Here is a 27,923-nt window from a genome sequence, read left to right as displayed (position 1 = left end):
GCCTTTCCTCAGCGAGCTGCCGGTCCTCAGACTCCCCGTCCCGGCGGGAGCCCGGCCTCGGCCCCACGCCCCGCCCCAGGGACCCCGCGCCCCGGCCGCGGCCGCACCGCGCAGGCGCGGCGCCGCTGACCCCCGCAGGGTTCACTTCCGGCGGCCGCTCGGCCGGGCGCTCCAGCCAGGGCTGCGGGCTCGCGCGTCCGCCCGGCCGCCGCCCTCTCCCGCCGGCCCCGAGCCGCGCCGCGGGGCCCGCCCGGCCCGGCCATGAGCGCGGCTGCTGCCGCCGCCGCCCGGGAGGAGCCGCAGCGCCGGGCGACCGCGCCCGGGCCTCGGGTGAGTGCGGGGGCCGCGCGGCGCCGCTGCCCGGAGCTCGGCCTCCGCTCGCGGCTCCCAGCGGCGCTCGGGGGTCGGGCCCGGCTCTCCCGCGTGGCTGACGGTGGGGTGGTTTTCTGGCCGCCGCTGGGAAGAGTTGTTTGCGGGCACGGATCACAGGGGCCTCGCACGTGGCCCTGTGGCTGCTGCGGTGCCGCTGCGCCCCCCGTGCTCCGTGTTTACTCGGCGCCCACCTTCCGGCCGTGGTCAGGCAGCCCTGGGGGCTCCCGGAGCCGAGGGCTCTGTGGGCGGTGCAGACGCGATTCGCTGGCGGACGACCGCTGGGTGGGGACGGCCGAGGGCGGCTGCACCGTCCGGCTGCGGCCGCGCCTCTGTGCCTGCGTGGGTCGGCTTTGCTCTGGCTGCCCCCGTGCCCTGGACATGGAAGTCCGGCCGCGTGGCTTCCGGGACCGCTCAGCCCCTGGCTGGTCACCAGAGTCACCTTGTTCTGTTGCCCGCGGGGCGGCCGGCCGGCTGCCGACCAGGAAGTGGGCGCTCGGCCCCAGCTCAGGCTGGTGCTGTCCGGAACCGCGCGTGTTAGCTGAAGTGCGTCTTGGACCGCGCTGGAAGGCAGAGGGGTGGGGACAGAGGTGTTTGGGCTTTGCCTGCTGGTGGGAGGTAGACTGGTTGACGCACACCCGGGAGTTGAGAGGCGGAAAACAAGGGGTCAGCGTGGCTGGGCGTGGCTGGGCTCCCCTGTGACTCGTTGGTGGCCCAGAGCCTGCCTGGCAGCCCTGTTCCTGCTGCGTTGTGAGACAGCCTCCTGCAGGGAGCGTGGGCGTGGGGAGAGCCCCACTCGTCTGCCCTGACCTTTGTAAACATTTTTTAAAGATTTGTTTGTTTATTTGAAAGAGTTACACAGAACGAGAGGCAGAGAGAGAGAGAGAGAGAGAGGGGTCTTCCATCTGCTGGTTCACTCCCCAGTTGGCCGCAAAGGCCGGAGCTGCGCCGATCCGAAGCCAGGAGCTTCTTCCGGGTCTCCCACGCGGGTGCAGGGGCCCAAGCGCTTGGGCCATCTTCTGCTGCTTTCCCAGGCCATAGCAGAGAGCTGGATCAGAAGTGGAGTAGCTGGGCCTCGAACCAGCGTCTGTATGGGATGCTGGCACTGCAGGCGGTGGCTTTACCCGCTGCGCCACAGCACCGGCCCCATACCGTGACCTTTGGTGCAGACCTACTTTTAACTTCTCGCTGGAACTGCCGACTGCCCGCCTGGACTCTCCGATGATGTAAGTCATTCAGTCATGGTTCATGTGAGCAGAGAGCACTGGGCGGACTTCACGTGCGCCGCCGGTGTCGGGCTGAGCTGACCAGTGTCCTGGGTGGGTAACTGCACAGCAGATCTGCAGCAGCGTTTGGACTGTGCTGCTTCTGGAAAAGAGGAGGGCGGTGCTGTGACAGGGTAAAACCACCAGCATCCCATATGGACGCCGGTTCGAGTCCGGCTGCTCCACTTCCGATCCAGCTCTCTGCTATGGCCTGGGAAAGTGGTAGAAGATGGCCCAAGCCCTTGGGCCCTGCACCTGTGCGGGAGACCCGGAGGAAGCTCCTGGCTCCTGGCTTCAGATCGGTGCAGTTCCGGCCATTGCGGCCGTCTGGGCCGTGGATCTTCCATCTGCTGGTTCACGCCCTGGGTGGCCACAACAGGGCCTGGCCAGGCTGTAGCCAGGAGCTTCATCCGTGTCTCTCAGTGGATGGTAGGGGCTCAACCACGCCAGCCATCTTCCGCTGCCTTTCTCATTAGCAAGGAGTTGGATCGGAAATGGAGCAGCCGGGACACAGGCAGCGCCTACGTGGGATGTCTGTGTTGCAGGCTGCGGCTTTACCCGCTACACAAAGATGCTGGTCCTAGGCTGTGTTTCTTTAAAAAAAGCCACTTCGGAGCTGGCATTTGGCAAAGTGAGTGAGACATTGCTCAGGACGGCCCCTCCCATGGTGGGGTACCTGAGTTCATAGCCCGGTTCCACTCCTGATTCCAGCTTCCGGGCGGTGGGTTGGGGTACCGGGGTCTCTGCACCCATGTGGGAGACCTGGATTGGGCGCCCAGCTCCTGCACCGGCAAATGGGAGCTGTCTGTATGCCTCTCAGATAAATAAAAATAAATACACTCATTAATTAAATTACACAGTTTTAATTGGGATCCAAGTACTGGAGCAGAGTGTGAAGTGTAAGGTCAAGGCGCTCTCTCACTGGGCACTGAAGACAAAGCAGTCTTCAGAGTGGGTGTTCACAGCTGGCCTGGCCCTTCAGCTGGGGCCTGTGAGAAGCGTTCAGCTAGCTGCAGAGTTTAGGGGGGACAGCCCACAGGAAGGCCTCATGGAACTCAAGGTGCGTATGTCACCGTTAGGGTTTATTAAGGGAAAAGCCGCAAATTAAAACCAGTGCTGAGCAGAAGCCTGCGGGGCGGAGTCAGGGAAGTGGCATGTGACCAGAGAGCCCTGGCCGCCCTCCCTGTGCCTTCAGGGCAGCCCTGGTGCGTGCCTGGGGCCCTGGCTGCTCCCAATGTACTGTCAGGGCGGCCCTAGTGCGTGCCTGGGGCCCTGGTCGCCCTCTCTGTGCCTTCAGGGTAGCCCTGGTGTGTGCCCAGGGCCCTGGCCACCCCCCCTCCCCCCACCCCAGCGTCAGGGCAGAGGTGCATGCCCGGGGCCCTGGTCGGCCCCCTGTGCCATCAGGGCAGCCCTGGTGCGTGCCCAGGGCCCTGGCCACTGCCCCTGTGCCATCATGGCGGCCGTGATGCATGCCCAGGGCTCTGGCCACCCTCCCTGTGCTGTCAGGGTGGCCCTGGTGTATGTCTGGGGCCCTCGCTGCACCACCCCCTACCCTGTGCCGTCAGGGTGGCCGTGGTGCGTGCCCGGGGCCCTGGCCACTGCCCCTGTGCCATCATGGCGGTTGTGATGCATGCCCAGGGCCCTGGCCACCCTCCCTGTGCTGTCAGGGTGGCCCTGGTGTATGCCCGGGGCCCTCGCTGCACCACCCCCTACCCTGTGCCGTCAGGGTGGCCGTGGTGCGTGCCCGGGGCCCTGGCTGCCCCCCTGTGCCGTCAGGGTGGCTGTTGTGTGTGCCCGGGGCCCTGGCTGTCCCCCTGTGCCGTCAGGGTGGCCGTGGTGCATGCCCGGGGCCCTGGCTGCCCCCCTGTGCCGTCAGGGTGGCCGTGGTGCGTGCCCGGGGCCCTGGTCGCTCCCCCTGTGCCGTCAGGGTGGCCTTGGTGAATGGTCGCGTCCCAGGGACGCTCACCTGAGCACCGCTGTCCCGTTCTGCGAGGCCTCTGTTACGTGAGCCTGACTGACGGATGGACTGCTCTTGCGGTTGATCTGTTCCCACGTAGACACTGTGTGACCCCAGCTCCCCCTCAGATCACATTTTTTGTCTTTTGGATGTGGCCAGACCCCACCCTAAATCACATTGCTGGCCAAGGACAGAAGCCAGTCCTTTTTCTGATATGGTTGATTTTAAAAAAATATTTTTTAAAAAGATTTATTTATTTGTGAGGCAGAATTAGAGAGAGAGAGAAGTTCCATCTGCTGGGTCACTCTGCAAATGGCCGCAATGGCTGGAGTTGGCCCAATTCGAAGCCAGGAGCTTCTTCCCGGGTCTCCCACGCAGGTACCGGGGCCCAAGCACTTGGGCCATCCTCCACTGCTTTCCCAGGCCACAGCAGGGAGCTGGAGCGGAAGTGAAGCAGCTGGGACTTAAACTGGAGCCTGGGGGGGTGCCAGTGCTATAAGCAGATGCTTAACCTGCTACGCCATCGCGCCAACCCTTAGATTATTAATATTTTTTGATTTATTTATTTGAAAGGCAGAGTCAGAGGGAGAGAGAAAGGTCTTCTATCTGGTGGTTCACTCTCCAAATGGCCACAGCTGCCAGAGTTGGACTTTTGTGCAGCCAGTAGGCAGGGGCTTCCTCCAGGTCTCCCACGTGCGTGCAAGGGCCCAAGCACTCGGGCCATCCTGTGCTACTTTCCCAGGCACATTATCAAGGAGCTGGATTGGAAGTGGAGCAGCCAGGACTCCATCCGGTGCCCATCTAGGCTGCCAGTGCACAGGCAGCAGCCTCGCCCACTGGGCCACAGCACCACCCCAGGGTTAAATTGTTTACCACGTGGCACCCTCCTGCTTTCCTTGGCCTTGACAGATGACGTAGGTGCTGCAGGAGGAAGGAGCTGGGAGAGTCCTGACCTTGGTTTCCTCTGATGCGCGTGTGTCTCAGCGCCTGTCAGCCTCCCACCCCAGCTGCCCAGGAAGGGAGAACCCTGCGTCCTCGTGTCTGTGCCTTGGGCTCTGTCATGGGGCTGAGTAGCGTTCACTGTCACTTGCCGCATGGTCCTCCCTTCACTTGCTTCCTTACCTCCATCTACAGACCTGTTCTAACCTTGCTACTCTTAGCTCTGGGCTCCACCAGCTTCTGATCCATTCTTGAAAACCATTTGCTAGAATCCTTTTAATCCTTTCATAAGATCCAAGTTCCTATGGGGCCAAAATCAAGCCTTCTGTTGTTTCAGTATCATGTAGTTCTTTTTTAAGGATTTATTTGAAAGAGATACAGGGAGAGAGAAGGAAACAGAAATCTCCTATCTGTTGGTTCACTCTCCGGGTGGCCACAAGAGCCAGGGCTGGGCCAGGCCGAAGCCAGGCGCCAAGAACTCCATCCAGATCTCTGTGTGGTGGCATGGGCCCATGCACTTGAGCCATCCCCAGGATACATCAGCAAGAAACTGGATCAGAAGTGCAGCTGGGAGGGCGCTGCGGCTTAACCTGCTGCACCACACTCCTGCCTCTTCCAGTGTCTTTCAGTGTCTTTTTTTTTTTTAAGATTTTTATTTATTTATTTAAGAGGTAGAGTTATAGACAGTGAGAGGGAGAGACAGAGAGAGAAAGGGAGGGAGAGACAGAGAGAGAAAGGTCTTCCGTCCACTGGTTCACTCCCCAAATGGCTGCAAAGGCCAGAGCTGGGCTGATCTGAAGCCAGGAGCCAGGAGCTTCTTCTGGGTCTGCCAGATGGATACAGGGCCCTAGGCACTTGGGCCATCCTCCACTGCTTTCCCAGCCGCAGCAGAGAGCTGGATCGGAAGAGGAGCAGCCGGGACTCGAACTGGCGCCCATATGGGATGGCGGCGCTGCAGGCAGGGGATTAATCTGCGTCACAGCACGGCCCCCAGTGCCTCTTGAGACAGGCAGCAGTGTCGTGGATGTGCTCTGAGCCCTGAGGATCCGTTTGTCTCACACCCCTTACTCCTTCCGGAGCGCACAGTGTGAAGCCCTTGCTCTGAGAGGCGCCGGCGGCTCCGGCTGCACCTTCACAGCCTGTGCGTGTGACAAGCTGCCCACTTGCTGTCCAGGACTCGGTTTCCTTGTCCTGAAGATGAGCAGGTCCCAGTGCTTCGCTTTCAGGATGGTGGTGGGGTGAGGCCTGAGTGTGTGCCGGGCGCCTGGCACTGGAGGTGTGCAGTACACAGCCTCTGTCCACCCGCTGGATCTCACGCAGTCCCTACCTGGTGACCAAGAGCTAAACGTTAGGGTGCTTCAAAAAGTTTGTGCAGACTGAAATGAAAAGATGTATTTGTTTTGGTGCAAAAGAGTTTTGAGGCCGGTGCTGTGGCGTAGCGGGTAAAGTCACCTCCTGTGGTGCCAGCATCCCATATGGGCACTGGTTCAAGTGCTGGCTGCTCCACTTCCCATCCAGCTCTCTGCCATGGCCTGGGAAAACAGTGGAAGATGGCCCAAGTCCTTGGCCCCTGCATCTGCTCCAGCCGTTGCAGCCGTCTGGGGAGTGAACCAGTGGATCAAAGACTCTCTCTCTCTCTCTCTCTTTCTCTGCCTCTGCCTCTCTGTAGCTCTGCCTTTCACATAAATAAGTACATCTTTAAAAAAAAGTTTTGGGCCGGCACCGCGGCTCACTAGGCTAATCCTCCGCCTGCGGCGCCGGCACCCCAGGTTCAAGTCCCGGTTGGGGCGCCAGATTCTGTCCTGGTTGCTCCTCCTCCAGTCCAGCTCTCTGCTGTGGCCCGGGAAGGCAGCGGAGGATGGCCCAGGTGCTTGGGCCCTGCACCCCATGGGAGACCAGGAGGAAGCACCTGGCTCCTGGCTTTGGATCGGCGCAGCATGCCGGCTGTGGCAGCCACTTGGGGGATGAACCAATAGAAAAGGAAGACCTTTCTCTCTATCTCTTGCTCTCTCACTAACTCTGCCTGTCAAAAAAAAAAAAAAAAAGTTTTGAGGGGCCAGTGCTGTGGCATAGTGGGTTAAGCCACCACTGCAAGTGGTGCCAATTCTAGTCCCTGCCTGCTTCCCATCCACCTTCCTCCTAATGTGCCTGGAAAAGCAGCAGCAGCAGTGCTTGGGCCCCTTGCCCACATGGGAGACCCAGAGGAAGCTCTGACCTCAGCCTGACCCGGTCCAGGCTGTTGTGGCCATTTGGGGAGTGAACAGGTGGACAGAATATCTGTCTCCCTGCCTCTCCCTCTAACTCTGCCTTTCAAATAAATAAATAAATAAAAGTTTTGAAGTCCACATAGTGTTTTTATAATACACATTCTCCAGGAACTTCCTGAAGTATTTTGGTTCACTGGTGTGTCAGTTTCTCATAGCATTTTGGATTTTGATGAATCTGACGTTGACGTTGTAAGAGTTCGTTTCCTGTTAAACAGGGCGCTGTGCTGAGGAAGGTGTGGGGAGGTGGGGCCACCGGTCTGACACCTGCTCCGCCGTCCTGACACACCAGTGAGCCAGAATACCTCGGTGCTCGGCCGTCTTTCTCCCATCAGCTCTGCCTCTGTGCACCAGCCTGTTGGCGTGGCCGCCTACAAGGTTTTACCGTTGCTTGTGACACTCGGCTTTCTCCCGTCCTGCCCGTCCACCTCCTCCGGGTCTTCCTCAGTCCCTGCAGGCCACCCGTGTCCCAGCCGTCGTCCCAGGCGGCTGCTGGCTCACGCGGGGCTTGGCTCAGCCACCCCGACTCGGAGGCTTGCTCCTGCTGCTCCCGTGGCATCCTGGGAGTGCTGTATCACTCAGCCTGTCCCTGGCTTGTCTTTCCAGTTTCCTCACAGCTTCTCTCTCTCACCTTTCCTTCCCTAGGGCTCCTTGCCTGGTGTGCAAACTTGGGCCCTCGTTTTTTTCCCCCGAGAGATTTATTCATGTATCTGAAAGGCAGTGTCACACAGAGGAGGGGGGACAGAGGGAGGCATCTTCCGTTTGTGGGTTCATTCCCGAGATGGCTGCAGCATCTGCACTGGGCTGGGCCAGGCCGAAGCCAGGAGGGAGGAGGGAGGAGCCTCTTCCGGGTCTCCCACGCGGGTGCAGGGCCTGAGCACTTGGGCCGTCTTCCACTGCTTTCCCAGGCACATGAGCAGGGAGCTGGATCAGAAGTGGAGCAGACAGCGGCTCACCTGCCCTACCACAGTGCTGGCCCCCTACCTTATTCTTTAAAAATAGAAGCTTGCCTTGAACCTACATTGCTTTTGTAGTTGCAAGAAAAGTTCAAAGCACAAAATTAGAAAAAAGAACGGGAGCCCCTGTGGCTGGCCTCGTAGCTTCGTGCTTTCAGTCCGAGGTTTCAGTCGGCCAGCTGGCGCACGCGCTGCTCAGCTTCCGTCACAGCTGCTTGGTGGTCGTGCTGTGCGCTTTGAAAGTGGCGTGGTCACTCCAGAGTGCAGCACGGGAGGGGTGGAGTGCAGGACCTGGGGTTGACTCTGATACTTCACTCACTGTCACTGGGCGGGTCCTTAAATCCTGTGGGACTAAGGGGGCTTCCCTGAAAAGTGGGGGGACCAGGAGCTGCTTAAGGATCGTCGGGAACATTGGGTGACACACGAGGGGTGTTTGTAACAAGCCCTTTCCCTTCTAGCTGCAGTCTGGAACATTTGCTTCCTTGTTTCTCACCACTCAGTCTCCTGTCTTAGCACTTAGTTACTGAAACACCAGGAAGGGGCCTGCGGCAACCCAGCTGGCCCGGCCCGTGCTCCCTCGGGTGGTCGGCTGCTGCAGACTTCGGGGCCGCCAGCCCGCCCCCCAGGTCGCCCTGGCCTGCCCAGCTTCCTCCCTTTCCTGCTGATGCGCCCTCTGTGCAGGGGCCTCTCGCTGTGGGTCAGCTCTGTGAGCCTCCCCTGCGCCTCAGCTCCCATGAACCCCAAGTTCCAGAAGCTGGAGGCCCTGGGGCAGAAACACTGGCGGCGCTGCTCCCTGGCGTTCCCCCATCGGCCGCCGAGTTCTTCGCACGGCTGCTGCGCCAGGCCTGCTCCCCGTCTTTGCCTCCATCGTCTCTGCTGGCTGCTAGTCTTCCTCCTGCCGGTGTGCTCTCTCCTTAATGCCAGTGACCTTTTGAAGACATCATCCATAGTCCTATGCTCTGGTGCTGCCTGCTGCAGCCGCGCGGTGTTCAGAGGGCTTGCTTAGCGAGCCACAGCCCAAGCCTTCGGTTGCGTCCTCCTTTGTGCCGTGTTCCTCTGTGCGCCTCCCGTGCTGTGCCTCTTGTCCATGCCTGGCTCCTCTGCAGAGCCCACCCAGGCTGTCGTCATTGTCGATACGTTCTCTGTTCCTCCAGACAGAATTAGCTTCGTGGTCTCCCTCCTGGTGTGGGGAACAGCAGCAGCGCAGTATTTTACGAGGCTGGTTTCCACCGCGCTGGTGCATTGCTCCTGTGCCTTGGGTTCCAGGCCCCACCCACGCCTGTTGGAGTCCAGTAGGTCCCTGGTGGCAGCATCGGTGTTTGCTGCCTGTTCCGTGCCTGCGGCAGACTCGCTTCTTTCTGTGTTGCACAGGTCACCAGTGGGTGTGTGAGTAGTGACGCGCTGAGGAGTCCCCACAGCTTGAGTTCTCCTATAAACACGGGTTCCAGACCCGAGGGGAGACCTCGTTAGCAGGGCAGGACCGGTAAAGTAATTACACCCTGGCTTTTTAATAGTGACTGATCACCAAAGAATGCTCCTGTCTTTTGTTTACTTACTTGTTTTCAGTGCGTTAATGAGAAACACATTTCTGCTCTTAGTCAAGGAAAATGGTGAGGGAGGAGTTTCAGACTTGCTTGAAGTTAGATAAAAATAAACACGAGGCGGTTCTGGACTCTGAGAAGCAGTTCGTGCGGCTGCTGTTCCCTCTCCCCTTTGTCCGTGCCACAGTGCCTGTGCTGGTTACCCCCCTCCCAGTAGCGTGGTGGTCAGGGCACGAGCACTGTGTGATGAAACGTGTGGTGCACAGGTAAGTGTGTACTTCACGGGTGTCTTTTTTTTTTTTAAAGATTTATTTATTTTATTTGAAAGTCAGAGTTACACAGAGAAAGGAGAGGCAGAGAGAGAGAGGTCTTCCATCCGCTGGTTCACTCCCCAATTGGCTGCAACAGCCGGAGCTGCGCCGATCCAAAGCCAGGATCCAGGAGCTTCTTCCCAGTCTCCCACACTGGTGTAGGGGCCCAAGGACCTGGATCATCTTCTACTGCTTCCCAGGCCATAGCAGAGAGCTGGATCGGAAGTGGAGCAGCCAGGATTTGAACCGGCGCCCATAGGGGATGCTGACAGTGCAGGCAACAGCTTTACCCACTACACCACAGCGCCAGCCCCTCATTGGTGTTTTTTAATAGCTCGTTGAATTTCATCTTACAAACATACATTGTGTGGTGGGCGCTGTGGCACAGCGGGTAAAGCGGCCACCTGCAGTGCCAGCATCCCATGTGGACATCAGTTGTAGTCCCAGCTGCTCCTCTTCCGACACAGTTCTCTGCTGTGGCCTGGGAAAGCAGTAGAAGATGGCCCAAGTGCTTGGGCCCCTGCACCCCCACGGGAAACCCAGAGGAAGCTCATAGCTCCTGGCTTCGGATCAGCCCAGCTCTGACAGTTGAGGCAATTTGGGGAGTGAACCAGCGAATGGAAGACTTCTTTCTCTGCTTCTGCCTCTCTATAACTCTGCCTTTCAAATAAATAAATCTTTAAAAAAGACACACACGTTGTTGTGTCACCTGCCTCCCTGTCTAGGTGTAGCCGTCAGCTGAATGTGACCTTGGGCGCCCCCTTGTGCTCAGATGCCTGCTCTGTTCTTTACAGATCGAGTGGTCCGGCTTCCTGTGCTCAGCACAGCATCTTAGAGACGCGATCTGTGCTGCTCCTGTCAGTGACCTCCCCTGCTCTTCAGAAGTGTGTCAGTTTGTGAATATACACAGTGACTAGAAGTCACCTCCGTTGATGAACACTCGGGGGGTTCTAGTTTGGGGATATAAAGCTGCTGTGAACGGTTTTTCTTGTTTTAAAATTTACTTATTTATTTGCAAGGCAGAGTTACAGAGAAAGAGGGAGGGGGAGACAGAGAGATCTCCCCATTTGGCTGCAACAGCTGGAACTGGGCTGATCCGAAGCTAGGAGCTTCTTCCAGGTCTCCCACGTGGGTGCAGGGGCCCACAGACTTGGGCCACCTTCCGCTGCCTCCCAGGCTGTAGCAGAGAGCTGGATTGGAAGTGAAGCAGCCAGGACTCGAACCGGTGCCCACATGGGATGCTGGTGCCACAGGCGGAGGCTTAACCTACTGTGCCACAGCGCCAGTCCCCTGTGAAGGGATCTAGTACAAGTTTTGCATTCATTTTTCTTGGGTAAACACCTAGCAGTAGAACTGCTGAGCCATGGGGTCAGCGTTTACTGTGGAGAAAGTACTGGTTACTCTTTAACCTCTGAGAGTTGTTGACTGGGTGTTTGGTCTCATTGCAGAAGTCCTGCTGCGTACCTGATGATTACAAGGGGCAGTCCTGTAGCTTGCAAGCCAGTTTTAAAATTTATTTAATTGAAAGAGTGAGAGGGAGCCAGAGATCTTCCATCGGCTGGTTTACTCCCCAAATGGCTGCAACAGCTAGGCCTGGGTGGGGCCAAAGCCAGGAGCTCCACTTGGTCTCCCTCATGGGTGGCAGGAGCCCAAGGACGTGGGCCATCTTCTGCTTTCCCAGGAAGCTGATGGCAAGCAGAGCGGCCGGGCACTCTGGTACGAGAGCAGGGAGTCTCGGGGTAGCTTAACCTGCTGGTTTCAGATTTTAAATGTCGTTCACATGAGCTCGTTGGAAAACAATTCAAAATGCTATTGGCCGGTGCCGTGGTTCACTTGGCTAATCCTCCACCTGCGGCGCCGGCACCACGGGTTCTAGTCCCAGTTAGGGCACCGGGTACTAGTCCTGGTTGCTCCTCTTCCAGGCCAGCTCTCTGCTGTGACCCGGGAGGGCAGTGGAGGATGGCCCAAGTGCTTGGGCCCTGCACCCTCGTGAGAGACTAGGATAAGCACCTGGCTCCTGGCTTCAGATCGGCGCGCCGGCCATAGCAGCCATTTGGGGGGTGAACCAATGGAAGGAAGACCTTCCTCTCTGTCTCTATCTCACTGTCTATAACTCTACCTGTCAAATTAAAAAAAAAATGATATTAAGCATTTAAAGTCGTTGCCCATTGCACAGATACTTAAATAACCGTACTGTGTGGTACCTTATTCTGAAGCTGCCTCCATCCTGAGCCGGTGTGGAAGGCCTCCATGCCCTTGTGTGGCAGTGGTGCAGGCCTGGACGGGGGAGAGACGCTCCTGAGGAATCTGGCAGTGGCTGGGCTGGGCGAGGCCACTGTGGCAGAGCCTGTGCCCTGGTGGGGGCGTGGCCCACAGGAAGCCGAGCGCGCTCTGGGGTCTGGGGAGACGCACCAGAGCGTGTGCGATGATGGCAGGAGCGGGAGAGTTGCGCCGCCCGCCTCTTGTCCACCCCCAGCCCTTTCACCGTCTTCCCCTCATGCCTCCCGGGGAACCGGCTGGGGCTTCCCACATCTCTCGCCCCTTCAGTGCAGTGGTGGGTGATTGAAATAACGGCTAGCCGGACTGGGTCTGGGTGGTCCCTGGGGTCCTTCCTGAGGGTGCCGGCTCACAGACCTGTAGCAAAGGCAGGAGGCCAACACGGGCAGATCCAGCTAAGTCACTCATGTCTGGCACAACTTAGGTGAGCAGTGACTCCCCACTTGTACGCTCTGAAAGGCTGCTAACAAACATGGACTTGGTAACGAGCAAGCCGGCCTTGTCTTGCAGGTCCTGTCACTCGGCAGCATGTGCCCCAGACCCTGACCGCCAGGCGCCGAGCGTCCCCGTGATGCCCCGCAGCCGGCTCTGAGGTGAGCGTGGGCGGGGGCCTCGCCGGCACGGGGGCGCCTCCCTGCCGTGGGGTTGGTCCTTGGAGAAGGAGTCTGCACTGAGTGGGGGAAGCGGGAGGTGCGGGTGTCCCAGGAGCGCAAGGCGTCTGGCCTGGCCTCAGACAGGCTCGGGCGCGGACAGAATCCATCAGGTCACCACTGAAGGGGGAGATGGTGGTGTGCAGGGCCCGTGCCTGCCTCTCGGAGACAGGCTTCCGCAGGGGCCGAGGAGGCGTGAGCGGGGCTGGCTCCCAGAAGCCTGTGCGTTCCGGTGTTGTGTCAGTGTTGCAGTGAGCTCCCAGGGTTCGGAGTGGGCTTGGTGTGGAGCAGTGGGTTCGGCGTGGAGGGGTGGGCTCGGCGTGCAGGGGTGGGCTCGGCGTGGAGCGGTGGGCTCGGTGTGCAGGGGTGGGCTCGGGGTGGAGGGGTGGGCTCGGCGTGCAGGGGTGGGCTCGGCGTGGAGCGGTGGGCTCGGGGTGGAGGGGTGGGCTCGGCGTGCAGGGGTGGGCTTGGCGTGGAGCGGTGGGCTCGGCGTGCAGGGGTGGGCTCGGGGTGGAGGGGTGGGCTCGGCGTGCAGGGGTGGGCTCGGCGTGGAGCGGTGGGCTCGGCGTGCAGGGGTGGGCTCGGCGTGGAGCGGTGGGCTCGGCGTGGAGGAGTGCTTTCTCCGTTTCCTCCCCTCCCTCCTGTTGTGCTAATGAAGGGTGCTGCGGTGACTCAGCGGACACAGTGCCCTTGGCACCGGGACGTGTCCAGCCTAACCTTGCTGCGGTGCGCGGTCGCTGTCCTGAAACCAAGTACACGTGGCTCTCAGGTTGTCCTGCTGCTGACTTGCAGTGGGAGTGTGGACCCCCACAGAGCACGGGGCTCTCAGGGTCTGGGTGCCACCAGCCTACCACAGCCAGTGTTGGGGGTCCTGCGCGGATACCCTGCCGTTGGCACCGCCCCAAAGACTGCGTCCTGTTCTCTCAGGCCCTGCACGGAGGCTGCGCTGCACTGGCTCAGATGTGGGCCTGTGCGCCTGGCAAAGACTGCGCTTTCTGCGTGGAACTTGATGACATCAGCCACAGAACCGTGGCTTGTCCTGCTGCCCAGCCCGCAAGCACCCCTTCCTGTGGGGCGTGGCCCTGAGACGGAACCGTGAAGCAGGGTGGCTCTGGCTCAGTCCCTGGTGCTCTGAGCCCTGAATGGCGAGTCCCTGAGACACTGACAGTGAAATCACCAGGCCAGTGGGGTCTGAGGGCTGCGTCCTTGTGCTGCGCTGTCCTCAGCAAGCGTGCCCTTGGCTGTGCCAGACAGCGCACGCGCACAGAGGGACCTCTGATGGGCGGCAGGGAGACCTCGGGCGGGGCGGAGAGGTGTGCAGGACTGCCCTGGGTACAGAGGTGAGTGAGAGGAGACCTAAGAGGGCGCACTCCCCAACCCCCCAAGAATCAGGCTTTGCTGGTGGTTCCCGCTGCCGCCTGCACACCTCTGGTGTGCAGAGACCCACTCGCAGCGTGCGTGGAGGAGGAGGGGGTCTCTTCAGCAGGAGGCCTGGGGTGGTCCTGACGCAGGCAGAGGGAACAGGCCTGCCAGAGCCTCTGCAGAGCTGACCGAGTGCTGTGGAGAGAGCAGCCCACTGGGGTCTGCCCAGGGTTGTGTTTGTTTGTTTGTTTTTAAGATTTATTTATTTATTTATTTGAAAGGCACAGTTACAGAGAGCAGAGGCAAAGGCAGAGAGAGAGAGAGGTCTTCCACCCGATGGTTCACTCCCCAATGGCCAGAGCTGCGCCGATCTAAAGCCAGGAGCTTCCTACAGATCTCCCACGCAGGTGCAGGGGCCCAAACACTTGGGCCATCTTCTGTTGCTTTCCCAGGCCATAGCAGGGAGCTGGATTAAAAGAGGAGCCAGGACTTGAACCGGCGCCCACATGGGATGCCGGCACTGCAGGCGGCAGCTTTACCCGCCCCCCACCCCTCTGTGTCACAGTCTCCTCTGTGTCACAGTCTCCTCTGTGTCACGCTGTTTTCTTCTGACTCGAGAGAGTGGCTTGCTCTGCTGCTGTGGGAGCAGGCTTTCCTCTCCTCGTGCACAGCCAGCATTTCTGTCTCCAGAGGGAATCCCACAAAGCATCTGGGACGTGAACTCGGCAAGTCACCAAGTGTTGCCGTAATTGCCGGGTTCCCGCTGGGTTTTCAAGAAACCATGCTGTTAGTCACTGGTAGCAGACCTGAACTCCAGCGTGAACTGGCTTGGCAGCCAGGCCGCTGTGTCTCGCACCCTGCCTGTCTCAGACGTGGGCAGAGCCCTGCTCCGACGTAGACGTGCACGCAAGCGTTCCCGCTCCCCCGTGAGCAGCTGACGCCGTCGACGCCAGCAACACTGGCCACGAGTGCCACTCTTACATGGAACCCCGATGAGAGAAGGCCATACGTGTAGAGCAGAGTTACTAGGCAAAGTACGTTTTTAGTTTCTGAAGCCGGATGCTGGATATAAAAAATACAGGAAGGTCGCACAGGAGTGAGCGAGGAAGAAGAGTCGATACGTGAAGGAAGCTTGAGCGAGACTCAAACAGCGGGGAGGGGCATTCTAGAAACGGGGCTCCAGGGTGAGGACAGCAGAGAGAAGTTGGGAACCTGCCACAGAAACATGGCCACATGGTGTGAGAGCGAGCGAGGCGCCGGCATCCTGGCAACGCTGGCTTCCCTGTGAGTGCTGGCGCAAGTCCTGGCTGCCGCGCCGGGGGAAGCAGCCGAACGTGGCCCCTCCACCCCGTGGGGTTCCAGGCTCCCGGCCGTGGCCTAGCTCAGCCCTGGCCATCACGGCCATCTGGGGAATGAACCAGTGGATGGAAGATCTGTCTGGCTCTCCCTCCCTCTCTCTAACTCTTTCAAATTAATAAATCTTAAAAAATAATAACCTTAAAAAGGAAGAAGGAGAAATGGGAGTAAGCGGGGAGCAGAGAGAAGCCAGGTATGAACCGTGAGCTCAGCGAGCAGGCACCCGTGTGAAACTGGGTGGCTGGGCATGGCTGGTCGGCGTCGGGGATGCTCTTCGGGGTGCTGCAGGACTCTGGGGCGCAGGCTCCTGTCCTACGTTGCGCAGACCGGACCTCTGACCCTGCGTGGCCTGTCCTGCGTGTCACCTCTATGTGGCTATGTCGTGTGGAGGTGACAGTTTTATGTTGTAGGCAGAACCTATACTGTGCAGTTTAGTGTGTCTAGACAGTAAACGAAGAATGTGAAAGATTGGGAAACTCACATGTTAACTGGTTCTGTTCTTTTCTGCTGTGTGCACTTAGACAAACATCACATTGAAGTGGCCTGTGTGTGTTCAAGTGGGTGTGTACAGGGGTGTGTGTATTTGTGTGAGTGGTGTGTTTGAGAGAGGTGTGTGTGTGTGTATCTCAGCTGTATGCAGGGGTGTGTGCGAGCTTGTGTGTGTATATGAGTATGTGCAGGGGTGTGTGCGAGCTTGTGTGTGTATATGAGTATGTGCAGGGGTGTGTGCGAGCTTTGTGTATGTGCGACCTTTGTGTGTGCAGGGGTGTGAGCTTATGTGTATATGAGCTGTGTGCAGGGGTGTGCTCGTGTGTGTATCTTTCAGCTGTGCAGGGGTGTGTGCAAGCTTGAGTGTGTGTAGGGATGTGTGCGAGCTGGTGTGTGTGTGCAGGGGTGTGTGCGAGCTTCTGTGTGCGTGTGTGTGTCCTGTGAGCCTCACCGGCCTGTCGCCCCTCCAGGGTGCGCCAGGAAACCATGCAGCCGTCAGGACACCGACTGCGGGACGTCGAGCATCACCCGCTGCTGACTGAGAATGACAGCTACGACTCCTCGTCCTCGTCCTCCGAGGCCGACCTGGCGGACCGGGTGTGGTTCATCCGCGACGGCTGTGGCATGGTCTGCGCCGTCATGACGTGGCTCCTGGTCGTCTACGCGGACTTCGTGGTGACCTTCGTCATGCTGCTGCCCTCCAAGGACTTCTGGTACTCCGTGGTCAACGGGGTCGTCTTCAACTGCCTGGCGGTGCTCGCCCTGTCCTCGCACTTGCGGACCATGCTCACCGACCCCGTGAGTGCGCACTGGGCCGGGGCTCCTGCCCCACAGGCCCCGGGGTGTTGACTGTCGCCTCTTTCTGTGCTAGCTGGGGAGGAAGCTTGCTGAACCAGGAGTGAGGTCGTGGTCCACGGGCGCTGTGGTCCTCGGGCGCTGTGGTCCACGGGCGCTGTGGTCCTCGGGCGCTGTGGTCCTCGGGCGCTGTGGTCCTCGGGCGCTGTGGTCCATGGGCGCTGTGGTCCTCGGGCGCTGTGGTCCTCGGGCGCTGTGGTCCTCGGGCGCTGTGGTCCTCGGCTGTTTGCTCATGGGGAGAGATTGTGCCAAACGAGGGTGCTTGACAGCTCTTGTGGTTTAATCCTCTCTACAAGGGGAACCTTTTTTTTTTGCCAAGGGCCATATAGATAGTTATAGCATTATTCATAAACCATACAGAATTACCAGCCTAACAATTAGCCTGCTATAGCTTTATTGAATTTCAAGTCCCATTGAGGCTGCCTCCGCAGGGCCTTCCACAGCCGCGGGCCAGGCCTTCTCCACCCATGCTCTCAGAGATGGGCTGAGGCCTGGGCTGAGGCCTGGCTCGTCCGGTTCTGCCACTTTGCTCATCTTTGCTGACGTCTTGACAGGAAGCGGCCGGTTTACGTTCTTCAGGCTGAGGGTCAGAGGTATCCAGGACCGCTTCCAGCCTGCGCTGCTCTCCTCGCTGGGTCTGTGCTAAGACCAGGAGCAAACGGTGCCCTTTTATCCGGTCACAGGCAGGGCTCAGCCTGCGCAGCCGAGGGGGGCTCCGGTGATGAGGGGCGGCAGGGGCGCGGCTGCTACTTGGAGGAAACCAGAGTGGAGGTCCCGAGGGCAGAGACCCTGTCGGCTGAGGACCCGGGGTGGTCGTGGCTTGGGCAGCTGGGAGCCTCGTCTGGCTGGAGTCTGACGGCATCCTGCTCATTTCCCCATTCACGGCAGAACGCCCACGGGCGCCACACCCTGCCTCCGCCTGGAGCTGCCTGGAGCGTGGAGTGCGTCAGATCAGGGGTTTCTCCTCGAAGGTTTCCTTGGAGGAGGAGCTCTGTCCAGGTGACCGTCTCCCTGGCTGTGCCCCCGGGGCCAGGCCCCTGCCCGTGGGCATCGGGCAAGGCTTCCTGCTGCGCGGGCAGGAGGCCCCGTTCAGTGGAGACGTCGCTCAGTGCCTCGTTAGCTCTGCTAACAGGTGTGCTTCTCCCTTGTTCCTCTAAACGTGCCGGACACCCAGCAGCCCAACCCTGCCCCCACCCTCTCTCCCCTCTGGGAGGGTCTTCACTTTGGTGAGAAGTCAGCGAGCAAGGTGGTGGGGGCCGCAGATGAGTGCAGGGCACTGTGTGTGTGCCGTGCAGGAGGGGCGCTGGGCTGGGGAGGAGCTGGGGGCTGCGGCGGAGACGGTGCTGAGACGGGGTGCACGCGTGTCAGGTGTGTCAGGCAGACGTGAGGTGCGGCTGATGGAGCCGAGACGGGGTGTACGCATAGCGTGTCAGGTGTGTCAGGCAGACGTGAGGCGCGGCTGATGGAGCCGAGACAGGGTGTACGCATAGCGTGTCAGGTGTGTCAGGCAGACGTGAGGCGCGGCTGACGGAGCTGAGACGGGGTGTACGCATAGCGTGTCAGGTGTGTCAGATCCAGACGTGAGGCGCGGCTGACGGAGCTGAGACGGGGTGTACGCATAGCGTGTCAGGTGTGTCAGGCAGACGTGAGGCGCGGCTGATGGAGCTGAGACGGGGTGTACGCATAGCGTGTCAGGTGTGTCAGATCCAGACGTGAGGCGCGGCTGACGGAGCTGAGACGGGGTGTACGCGTGTCAGGTGTGTCAGATCCAGACGTGAGGCGCGGCTGACGGAGCTGAGACGGGGTGTACGCATAGCGTGTCAGGTGTGTCAGGCAGACGTGAGGCGCGGCTGATGGAGCTGAGACGGGGTGTACGCATAGCGTGTCAGGTGTGTCAGGCAGACGTGAGGCGCGGCTGACGGAGCTGAGACGGGGTGTACGCGTAGCGTGTCAGGTCCAGACGCGAGGCGCGCTGGCTGTGCTGAGACGGGGTGCACGCGTGTCAGGTCCAGACGTGAGGCGCGCTGGCTGTGCTGAGACGGGGTACACGCGTGTCAGGGGTGTCAGGCAGACGTGAGGCGCGGCTGACGGAGCTGAGGGCATCCGCACGCCCCGGCGGCCCTCAGGCCCTCAGCACTAGCATGTGTGGACGTTTTCGTCACCCCATAGAGCGACCCCTCCCGGGCCCTGTCTGCTTTCGTCTCGGGCCTTGGCCGTCCTGGACGTGTCGTAGCAGTGGGTCACACCGTGGGGGACCGTGTCCATTCCCTCCATAGTCCCTGTGTGCAGGGTCAGCCTTCACCCCACGCATACCTGTCCGTCGTCACCACCAGGTGGTGGGCATCTGGGGTTTTCCGCTCTTCGGCCGTCTGGCTGGTGCTGCTGTGCCGTCTGTGTGGCTGTTTCACTTCCCGTGGGGACCTGAGGAGTGGACTCGCGGGGTCATTGGTAACAGTGTTCGGCCGCGCCAGGCCAGTCTCGGCTCCACCAGCCCTGTGCACGCCCTCACCAGCACCTGCTGCGCACGGTGGTTTTGATTCGCATTTCCCTAAGCGCGAGTGACAGGCCTGTGGGCTGTGTGCACATCAGCTCTCAGGAAACGCTTCGCTGAGGCCTTTGTCCATTTGGGTGGCACGCCTCCTGCCATGCTGCCTATACCCCAGGGACACGCTGCAAAAGCCACTGGGAGTCCGTGTAAATCCAGCCGGGGTCACGGTGTCCGAGGAGCCCCCGGCGGGAGTGCCTCGGCCCCAGCCGCCTGCGGGGTGGGATGCCAGGAAGCAGAGGGGGAGACTGGAGGACCCTTGAGCGCGGTCTCTGGGGTCCCTGCGCTCAGCACACCAGCTCTCCTGTACAGAGGGCAGAAGGGCTGCTGCACAGCCCAGGCCCAGCTGACCCCACGTCCACACTGTCCTGTTCATCCCAGGCCCAGCTGACCCCACGTCCACACTGTCCTGTTCACTCCAGGCCCAGCTGACCCCACATCCACACTGTCCTGTTCATCCCAGGCCCAGCTGACCCCGCGTCCACACTGTCCTGTTCATTCCAGGCCCAGCTGACCCCACATCCACACTGTCCTGTTCATTCCAGGCCCAGCTGACCCCGCGTCCACACTGTCCTGTTCACTCCAGGCCCAGCTGACCCCGCGTCCACACTGTCCTGTGTGTTCTTCTCTCACCTGAGAGTGGCTGGGATAGGGGGGTGGGGAGGGTCACTGTCGCTGTGGAGGAAATGGGTGTTCTCCTGTCGGGCCATCGCGGCAGATGCTACCAGCCTCCGCAGTGGCACTTGGGGACCCCCTGGTGCACAGCATTGGCTTCTGCCAGCCAGCCCCGCAGGGCCTGGGTGACCATGTTGGCTGTGCCCAGCCCACGGCCAACACGGTCTCCAGCCGTGAGGGGACTGCTGCTGCTCTGGCCCAGCGTCACCCCCAAGCAGGCCCCCTGGGCGCCCTAGGCTGCGCCTTGAGCACCCCCTCTGCTCAGCTCTTCTGTTACGCCAGCTTCTCTCCCATCTCCTTTTTTCTGGAAGATACCTGCGCGTCTCAGAGCTGGGGGAGCTGGAGTTGCGGTCTGAACCATCTCACTGAGGAGGGTGTGCGTGGACTCGGGGCCATCAGGCCTCTGTGGAACCTGGGTGGCCTGGAGCAGAGTTGACACCCTTAACTTCCGAGCCTCTCTGAAGGACAGTCTGAGTGTTAGGAAGCCGTGGGGTCTTGACCAGAACCGCTCCCACACTGGGGAGACGGGACTGCTCGGCCCTTGTGGGGAGGCCGGCTGCGGTCAGGCCGGGTCGGGACGCCCACCTCCCCCCGCGCCTCCTTCCTGTGATGTGTCTGCTACTGGGGGGGTCCCCGCCCAGCTCTGCTCCGTGGTCTCCCACGCCCCTGCTGCCTCTTGCCGCTCGTCCAGGCGTCCTTTCTTCATTCCTGCTGCCTCCGAGGACTGCTGTCCCTGACCCCTCCCAGGGTCCTGCTCTCCAGCGGTGTGCGTTTCTCTGTGAGCCCAGGCCCTGGCTCAGAGGCCTCTTCCCTACCTTGAAGCGCCAAGAACTGCCACGTAACTCTGCCTGCCTCCTCCACCGCCACGGCTTCCAGAAGCGTCTCTCCCAGTGCGTGGCCATCGCAGGCGTCCACTGCCCTGGGACGCAGCCTTCCTGCGTGTTTTTTTGTTCTCATGTAAGGTTTATTCCCTGGCACCCACCCCACCCCCAATTCACAGTGGAGGACTAAGGAGATGCAGAGCAGGGTCCCAGGTACAGGAAACACCTTCCAAAGGTTTTGCTCTCTCCCCTTCCCTCCCTCCCAAGGCCTGAAACTACACACACTCATGCAAACACACAAAACCCCACTTCCCATTTTTTTGCACACCAGCACTCACCTGTAAGACATCCGGGCCCTGGGAGGAGCGAAGGTGTCCAAGGCCTGTCTGAGGACCCCAGAGTGGGGAGATGCCACATCCCTTCATCGTCACATACAGATAAGTGACAGAGCAGGCACCCAGCTCTTCCCTTCTGTTAACTGCTTGCACACCCTGGCCTCTACCTCATCCACCAGCCGAGGGCAAACGTTTGCACACCGCCACCTGCAGCACGTGGAGATGAGCTCTGTCCAGAATCCTTCTCTCAAGGGTGGGGGTGCGGGGGGGGGGGGTCCCTGAGGATCAGCAGAGGGAAAGCGGACAGAGGAGTTTGGCTAAGCTCTGACCAAGGAGGCAGAGGCTGTAGACGGGCACAGGTTTAGAACCGACACCACTTTGGGTTTTTGTTTCACATGATTTCGCTAGCGGCTGCGGAACCGATGCCCGTCCGAGGGACGTCTGCTGATTACAGACACAGACTTGCTACCGGCCGTCCTTAGAGGAGGCCCTGCCCAGCGGGGAAGCAGCAGCAAATAAAAACAAAGAGCAGAATAAAGAGTACGAACAGCTGGTGCAGGAGAGCTGGAGGCTGCCGGGCGAGCCCACGGAGCCCTGTGTAAAGTGCTACTCCGCCATCCCCCATGGAATTACTGCTGCTCCAGAGGAGGGGAGGGGAAGCAGGACCCTCCACGTGGCTCTGGTGTTGCTTTGCTCACTGCTCAGCCTGCTGAGGGCTCAGCTCTGCCGCCGACCTGATGTCCCCTCCCTGGTCGTCAGCTGGGGTCCTGCTCCAAAGTGACGCCTGGCCCTCAGCGCGGCCTCGCGCTGTCCCTTCCCTCCCCTCCTCGGGCACTTGGGCCACAGTGGGCAGGTTTGTACGTGGAGGCACACGGTGAGCCCGGCCAAGCGCCTGGTGTGGGGGTGACGCTACAGCATGAGCTAAGGTCCACTTGGAGATCTTGTTTGCTGTTCCCCTCATGGCTGATAGCACAGCCCTGTGGCAGCATGGCCAGACAGACCCCCTCCCCCCAACATCGGGCTGGGCACCGGGGAGGGGCGGCACCAGCACCTTGTCCCTGGCCTGTCCGTGGTAAGTTGGAGAGCCCGCAGACGGTTTCTCGGTTTGCGAGGAAGGTAGTGGCGACTCGTTTTTGTGTATTTTCATGCTGGTTTTTGGTGGAAAATAGAGCTCCCGGCCCGGTCAGGGTCACCATGCTTCCTTGGGTTCAGTGGTCTGTGAGCGGCAGCCACGGCACGCGTGGTTTGCTGACGGTGAAGCCTCAGGCCCTGCACACACGCGGCTGGGGGCTCAGCTGCTTCTCGCCAAGTCAGAGCGTCCTCCTTGCCCGCAGGGGGCGGTGCCCAAGGGAAATGCCACCAAGGAGCACATGGACAGCTTGCAGCTGAAGCCCGGGGAGGTGATCTACAAGTGCCCCAAGTGCTGCTGCATCAAGCCGGAGCGTGCCCACCACTGCAGGTACCGGCGGGAGCCCCAACACCGGGAGGGGCGGAGCAGGTGACAGACGCCCACCTGGTCTGGGCCTGGCTGGCGCAGGCAGCATCCCATGGAGGCCGAGCATCTGCCTTCACCCTGCTCCCCTGGCGTGGTCGCCCTCTGGTTTCTCCTTGCCCTAGCAGCCTGTGTGCTCCTGCAGGGGAGGCTGACGTCGGGGCCTCTGCACTCCCGGAGTCAGAGTCACAGGGCCCAACCACGGGCGGGGCGGCACCTGCAGGGTGCCTTCCCTTCCTGGATTGGATTTGCCGAGATGAACGTCCGAGCATGAGCTGGGGACCACCTGATGGATGCCGGCAGGAGAAAACCGGAGGCCAGGGGGTCTGTCTCCCTTACGGCTACCGGGGAAAAGTTCTAGAAGATTCACACCCCCACGAGTGCCAGAAAGTAAAGGCGGAGGAAGGGGTGTAGTCAGAGTGGAGCAGTAACCCGGCCGGAGGGGGAGGGGGATGGGGATTGACATGGCATGGGGCTGGACTGCAGTGGAGCTGGGGCCACATGCCACAGCGCTGCTTGGGGGACGACAGCCATGTCCCAGAGCTGGGGGGGGGGCATAGAGCATGGGGCTGCTGCTTGGGGGACGACAGCCGTGTCCCAGAGCTGGGGGGGGGGGGCATAGAGCATGGGGCTGCTTGGGGGACAACAGCCGTGTCCCAGAGCTGGGGTGGGGCATAGAGCACAGGGCTGCTTGGGAGACGACAGCCGTGTCCCAGAGCTGGGGGGGGGCATAGAGCACGGGGCTGCTTGGGGGACAACAGCCATGTCCCAGAGCTGGGGGGGGGGGGCATAGAGCACGGGGCTACTTAGGAGACGACAGCTGTGTCCCAGAGCTGGGGGGGCATAGAGCACGGGGCTGCTTGGGGGACAACAGCCATGTCCCAGAGCTGGGGGGGGCATAGAGCACGGGGCTGCTTGGGGGACAACAGCCATGTCCCAGAGCTGGGGGGGCATAGAGCACGGGGCTGCTTGGGGGACGACAGCCATGTCCCAGAGCTGGGGGGGGGGCATAGAGCACGGGGCTGCTTGGGGGACGACAGCCGTGTCCCAGAGCTGGGGGGGGGGGGCATAGAGCACGGGGCTGCTTGGGGGACGACAGCCGTGTCCCAGAGCTGGGGGGGGGGGGCATAGAGCACGGGGCTGCTTAGGGGACAACAGCCGTGTCCCAGAGCTGGGGGGGGGGGGCATAGAGCATGGGGCTGCTTGGGGGACGACAGCCATGTCCCAGAGCTGGGGGGGGGGCATAGAGCACGGGGCTGCTTGGGGGACAACAGCCGTGTCCCAGAGCTGGGGGGGGGGGCATAGAGCACGGGGCTGCTTAGGGGACAACAGCCGTGTCCCAGAGCTGGGGGGGGGGCATAGAGCACGGGGCTGCTTAGGGGACAACAGCCATGTCCCAGAGCTGGGGGGGCATAGAGCACGGGGCTGCTTGGGGGACAACAGCCGTGTCCCAGAGCTGGGGGGGGGGGGCATAGAGCACGGGGCTGCTTGGGGGACGACAGCCATGTCCCAGAGCTGGGGGGGGGGGCATAGAGCACGGGGCTGCTTGGGGGACGACAGCCATGTCCCAGAGCTGGGGGGGGGGCATAGAGCACGGGGCTGCTTGGGGGACGACAGCCATGTCCCAGAGCTGGGGGGGGCATAGAGCACGGGGCTGCTGCTTGGGGGACAACAGCCGTGTCCCAGAGCTGGGGGGGCATAGAGCACGGGGCTGCTTGGGGGACAACAGCTGTGTCCTAGTGCTGGCGGGGGGGGGGCACAGAGCTGCTTCAGGGGATGACAGCTGTGTCCTAGCGCTGGGGAGGGGGGCACAGGGCTGTTTGGGGGACGATAGCCGTGTCCTAGCGCTGGGGGGCAGGGTCACTGGCTCGTGTGTGCCGTGGGTGAACTTTGATGGCTGTAGAGTATAATAAATCTGTGTAAAATGGTGAAATGGGAACTTTGGGCAGGTTATGGAGTGATGGGCGCACGGACGTCAGGCGGAGAAGCTGCGATGGGGAGAAGGTGACGCCGTGCAGCCCGTCTCCCTGGAGTGAGGAGGCCTGCTGCCCTGGGTGTGGGGCTCAGTGTGGGGACACGGCGCAGGCTCTCTCTGAAACACAGCTGCCAGCCAATCAGCTTCCGGTCGGTCAGGAGTGGCCTTGGCGCGGCGGGAATAGGCTCAGTGAGCGGTCAGCTTTTGTGTTTCATTCAAGTGGACTTTTAACTCGCAGGCTTGCAGCTCTGGGCCCTTGACTGGTCGGGTTGTGTCTGGAGGGCCTGGGAACCTGGGGCCCGTGGCTCTGGGCAGCAGAACCTTGCGTTCCCCGGCTCCGAGCCTCCCAGCAGCGGCGCGGCTGTGCTGCGGCGGCCGCCCCGCCTGCCCTCCCGGCTTTGCCGCGCGTCTCGGGCGTGGGCGCTGAAGACCACACTCTGCCTTGCAGTATCTGTAAAAGGTGCATTCGGAAGATGGATCACCACTGCCCGTGGGTGAACAACTGCGTGGGCGAGAAGAACCAGAGGTTCTTCGTGCTCTTCACCGTGAGTACCGCCGCCGCGGTGCCCACCCCGGCTGAGCGCGAAGCCCTTTAGCCAGAAGCTCGCCTGGAGGGGGCTTATTCAGACCCCAGACGTGGGAGGGCGGCCCCACGGGCAGACCGGGGCCGCCTGCCTGCCGGTGCTCTCCTGGCCTGGCTGCCGTTGCTGACCGCGTCTTCCCGTGTGTTGCTGTGTAGTGACTTGACTTGGTCCACTGCGGTCCTGGGCAGGCGGCAGGCAGCCCCGGGTCCTCCCCTCGCACTGTGGAGGCGCCAGCGTGGCGTCGTGTGTCTGCCACTGCTCCTGGGAGATCTCATGGCTGCATTGCTGACCGGCTCCCCCTCCGTTGTAGATGTACATAGCGCTGTCGTCCGTCCACGCTCTGATCCTCTGTGGGCTGCAGTTCATCTCCTGTGTCCGCGGGCAGTGGACTGGTGAGCCGACTCCGTGGGTCACGTTACGGGTGCAGAGGGGCAGCTATATGGGAGGCAGGCACTGTGTCTGTCGTATTTATTTCCTTAGGCTTCGGCGTGGCCATTTTGCCGGGGTAGTGAGGCCACGTAATTGTCACCTCCACTGGCACGTGTATTCATGTCTGCAGGCGCTTGAGGCTCGGGGGAGCGCAGTTTTCTCTCGCCAGACCTCGTGTGTTTTCTGGGTGACCTCAGCAGGGGTGCCAGAGCCAGTTCTTGGCTGTGCAGCTCCTTCCCACCCCAGGGAACACATGCCCCGCTCGCCCGGCGTTGGCTGTGTTGTAAAAGCAGTTCTGTACCCAGATACAGTGGGCGTGGCAGCCTCAGGAAGTGGGGTGTGCGTCCTCCCCGCTCCTCGGGCACGGCGGCCGTGCCTGCTGGCAGCGTGAGACTTCCCCGGGAGCCGGCCCTGGGGCTCCCCTCTGAGCTGAGACCGCGCCCCGCCCCATGGCATGCCCCTGCGCACGTGGTCCCAGCCATGCTCTCTCTCCACAGAGTGCAGCGACTTCTCTCCCCCGATAACTGTAATACTGTTGATCTTCCTGTGCCTTGAGGGGCTTCTGTTCTTCACGTTCACGGCCGTCATGTTCGGCACCCAGATCCACTCGATATGCAACGACGAGACGGTAGGCTGTGGCCCCTGCCCCGTGTGCGGGGCGATGCCGCATCGGCGGAGGTCAGGAGGGGTGTGGTTCGCTGTGTCTGCTGCCCTGTCACGTGCGCGCACGAGAGCTGCCGGTCTCGGGAGGGCCAGGCCGGGTCCCGGCAGCACTGGCGTTCACCATGCACCGCAGGTGGAGTTGGCGCTCAGGGTTTGTGCGGAGTCATAGACAACAGTGAGGCTGGCCGTGCTCCTGCAGCCTGTGGGGCCGGGGCCGGGGCCGCAAGGAGAGCCCACGCTTGCTGGAGCCCCCCCCAATGGCGTGGGAGGCGGAGGCTTGGTGGCAGCCCCCGTTTCGGCCGCGTGGTCTGACCCGGCCTGCCGGGGGCGTCCCAGAGCTGCCGCCCACCCGCCTGCCTTTGCTTGCAGGAGATCGAGAGGTTGAAAAGCGAGAAGCCCACGTGGGAGCGGAGGCTGCGGTGGGAAGGGATGAAGTCCGTCTTTGGGGGTCCCCCCTCACTGCTCTGGATGAACCCCTTTGTTGGCTTCCGACTGAGACGGCTGCAGGCGAGACCCAGGAAGGGAGGCGCTGAGTTCTCCGTGTGAGGCCGCCCGCCGGGCTGGAGCTCAGCCGTGTTCCGTTACTCGCACGGGTCCGCGGGGGTCCGTGACCCCTGGGCAAGCCAGGGCCTCCTCCGTGCCGCTGACCAGAGGGCAGCTGGAGCTGTTAGGAATTCTTGCATTTCTAGGAAGCTGGCTGGGCGATGACAGGGGTGACCGAAGTCCTGTGTGCTGAGCTGCTTCCTTCAGTCTCAATCCAGGGAACAAGAATTCTGCACGCGGGCGTGTCGGCGTCCCCCGGCGCTTCACCACCGCCGGGCGCCTCGCACGGAAGCTGCACTGGGCAGCAGAGGCGGCTTCCGGCACACGGCCCGCTGCCCGGCGCAGGCCCCCTGGGCCCCTTCCAGAAGTCCGTGTGCGTGTGTGTGCACTGTGTGTGTGCATGTGTGTCCCAATCGGCAGTGTTCAGGCGCCGTGACCTCCAGCGGCCGTGTCCGGCGGACAAGCTGTTCTGCAGACGCCGAGGCTTCAGGGAAGGGGGGGTGCGGCCCTCCCGGCGCGCTCCCTGTGAACGTACTGCGGGCAGAGCGCGTCTCGATCCAAAGAACAGGCGTCCGCGCTCCCCTGGGCCCCCTGCTCGCCTTTGTTTAAACAATCTAGACAGTGGCTGAGGGCCTTGGAACCGGTTTCTTTTTTTTTTTATGTTCCAGCCAACTTAGCAGTGTAGACTGGCACCTCAGTGATAGGAGGCGGCCTCACGCCGTGCAGCGCTGTGCTGACACAGGTGTGGGGAGAAGCAGGGGCTGGTGAGGGGACCCCCGGCCAGGTGGTGACACGGACTTGGCCAGAAAGCAAACAGCTCCCCTCGGGGACTTGCCTTAACTTGCCGGCCGCGTCCAGCAGTGGCTTGTGACAGTCCGGGGCTTCCGCTGGGGTCTCCTCGCCGGGAGCTGTTCTGTTTGTCTTAATTACCCCACACCCTGTCCTGGCCAGGGCAGCCCAGGCACCCGCTGGAGGCACGGGCAGCCAGCGAGCAGGGCACCGGCCGTGTCCCAGCAGGGGGACAGACAGCCGGGGGTCCAGGCGCCAGATCCGTTTCCGGAGGTGGTTTGCATCTTCATTTGCACATCTGGGTTGTTCGCGTGCACTGGGCTTCGGCATGAGGTTTCTCGTAGCTGTCCTCTTTGTTAAGAGCCCCGAAGCGGCTGAACCCTGTGAGACTTGGCAAGTCTGTGCGGGCCCAGGATACTTGAGTTTTCAACCTCTTCTTGCAATGTAACTTTTATATGAAATAAAGTAACCAATGACAGTT

General features: G+C 61.3%; 1 protein-coding gene across 1 annotated transcript; it reads left to right on the top strand.

Moving 5' to 3' along the window:
• Window positions 1-253: 253 nt before the first annotated feature.
• Window positions 254-27,923, top strand: ZDHHC7 (zinc finger DHHC-type palmitoyltransferase 7). Its single transcript, XM_062176777.1, has 8 exons — window positions 254-330; window positions 12,390-12,472; window positions 16,207-16,534; window positions 22,302-22,426; window positions 24,883-24,979; window positions 25,329-25,410; window positions 25,945-26,075; window positions 26,480-27,923. Exons 3-8 carry the CDS (start codon window positions 16,223-16,225, stop codon window positions 26,654-26,656), a joined length of 924 nt encoding a protein of 307 aa, XP_062032761.1. The 5' UTR covers window positions 254-330; window positions 12,390-12,472; window positions 16,207-16,222; the 3' UTR covers window positions 26,657-27,923.

The sequence above is a fragment of the Lepus europaeus genome, chromosome 19, assembly GCF_033115175.1.
Source record: "Lepus europaeus isolate LE1 chromosome 19, mLepTim1.pri, whole genome shotgun sequence".
Lineage (NCBI taxonomy): Eukaryota > Metazoa > Chordata > Mammalia > Lagomorpha > Leporidae > Lepus > Lepus europaeus.
The sequence above is the reverse complement of the archived record's forward strand: the minus strand, read 5'-3'. Positions and strand labels throughout refer to the sequence as shown.

Excerpts from the sequence above, each read along its gene's own strand:
- ZDHHC7 (XM_062176777.1), top strand. The coding sequence starts at position 16,223 with ATGCAGCCGTCAGGACACCGACTGCGGGACGTCGAGCATCACCCGCTG. Across the intron at positions 25,411-25,944 it reads TGTCCGCGGGCAGTGGACTG|AGTGCAGCGACTTCTCTCCC; the intron begins GTGAGCCGACTC and ends CTCTCTCCACAG. Across the intron at positions 26,076-26,479 it reads CGATATGCAACGACGAGACG|GAGATCGAGAGGTTGAAAAG; the intron begins GTAGGCTGTGGC and ends CTTTGCTTGCAG.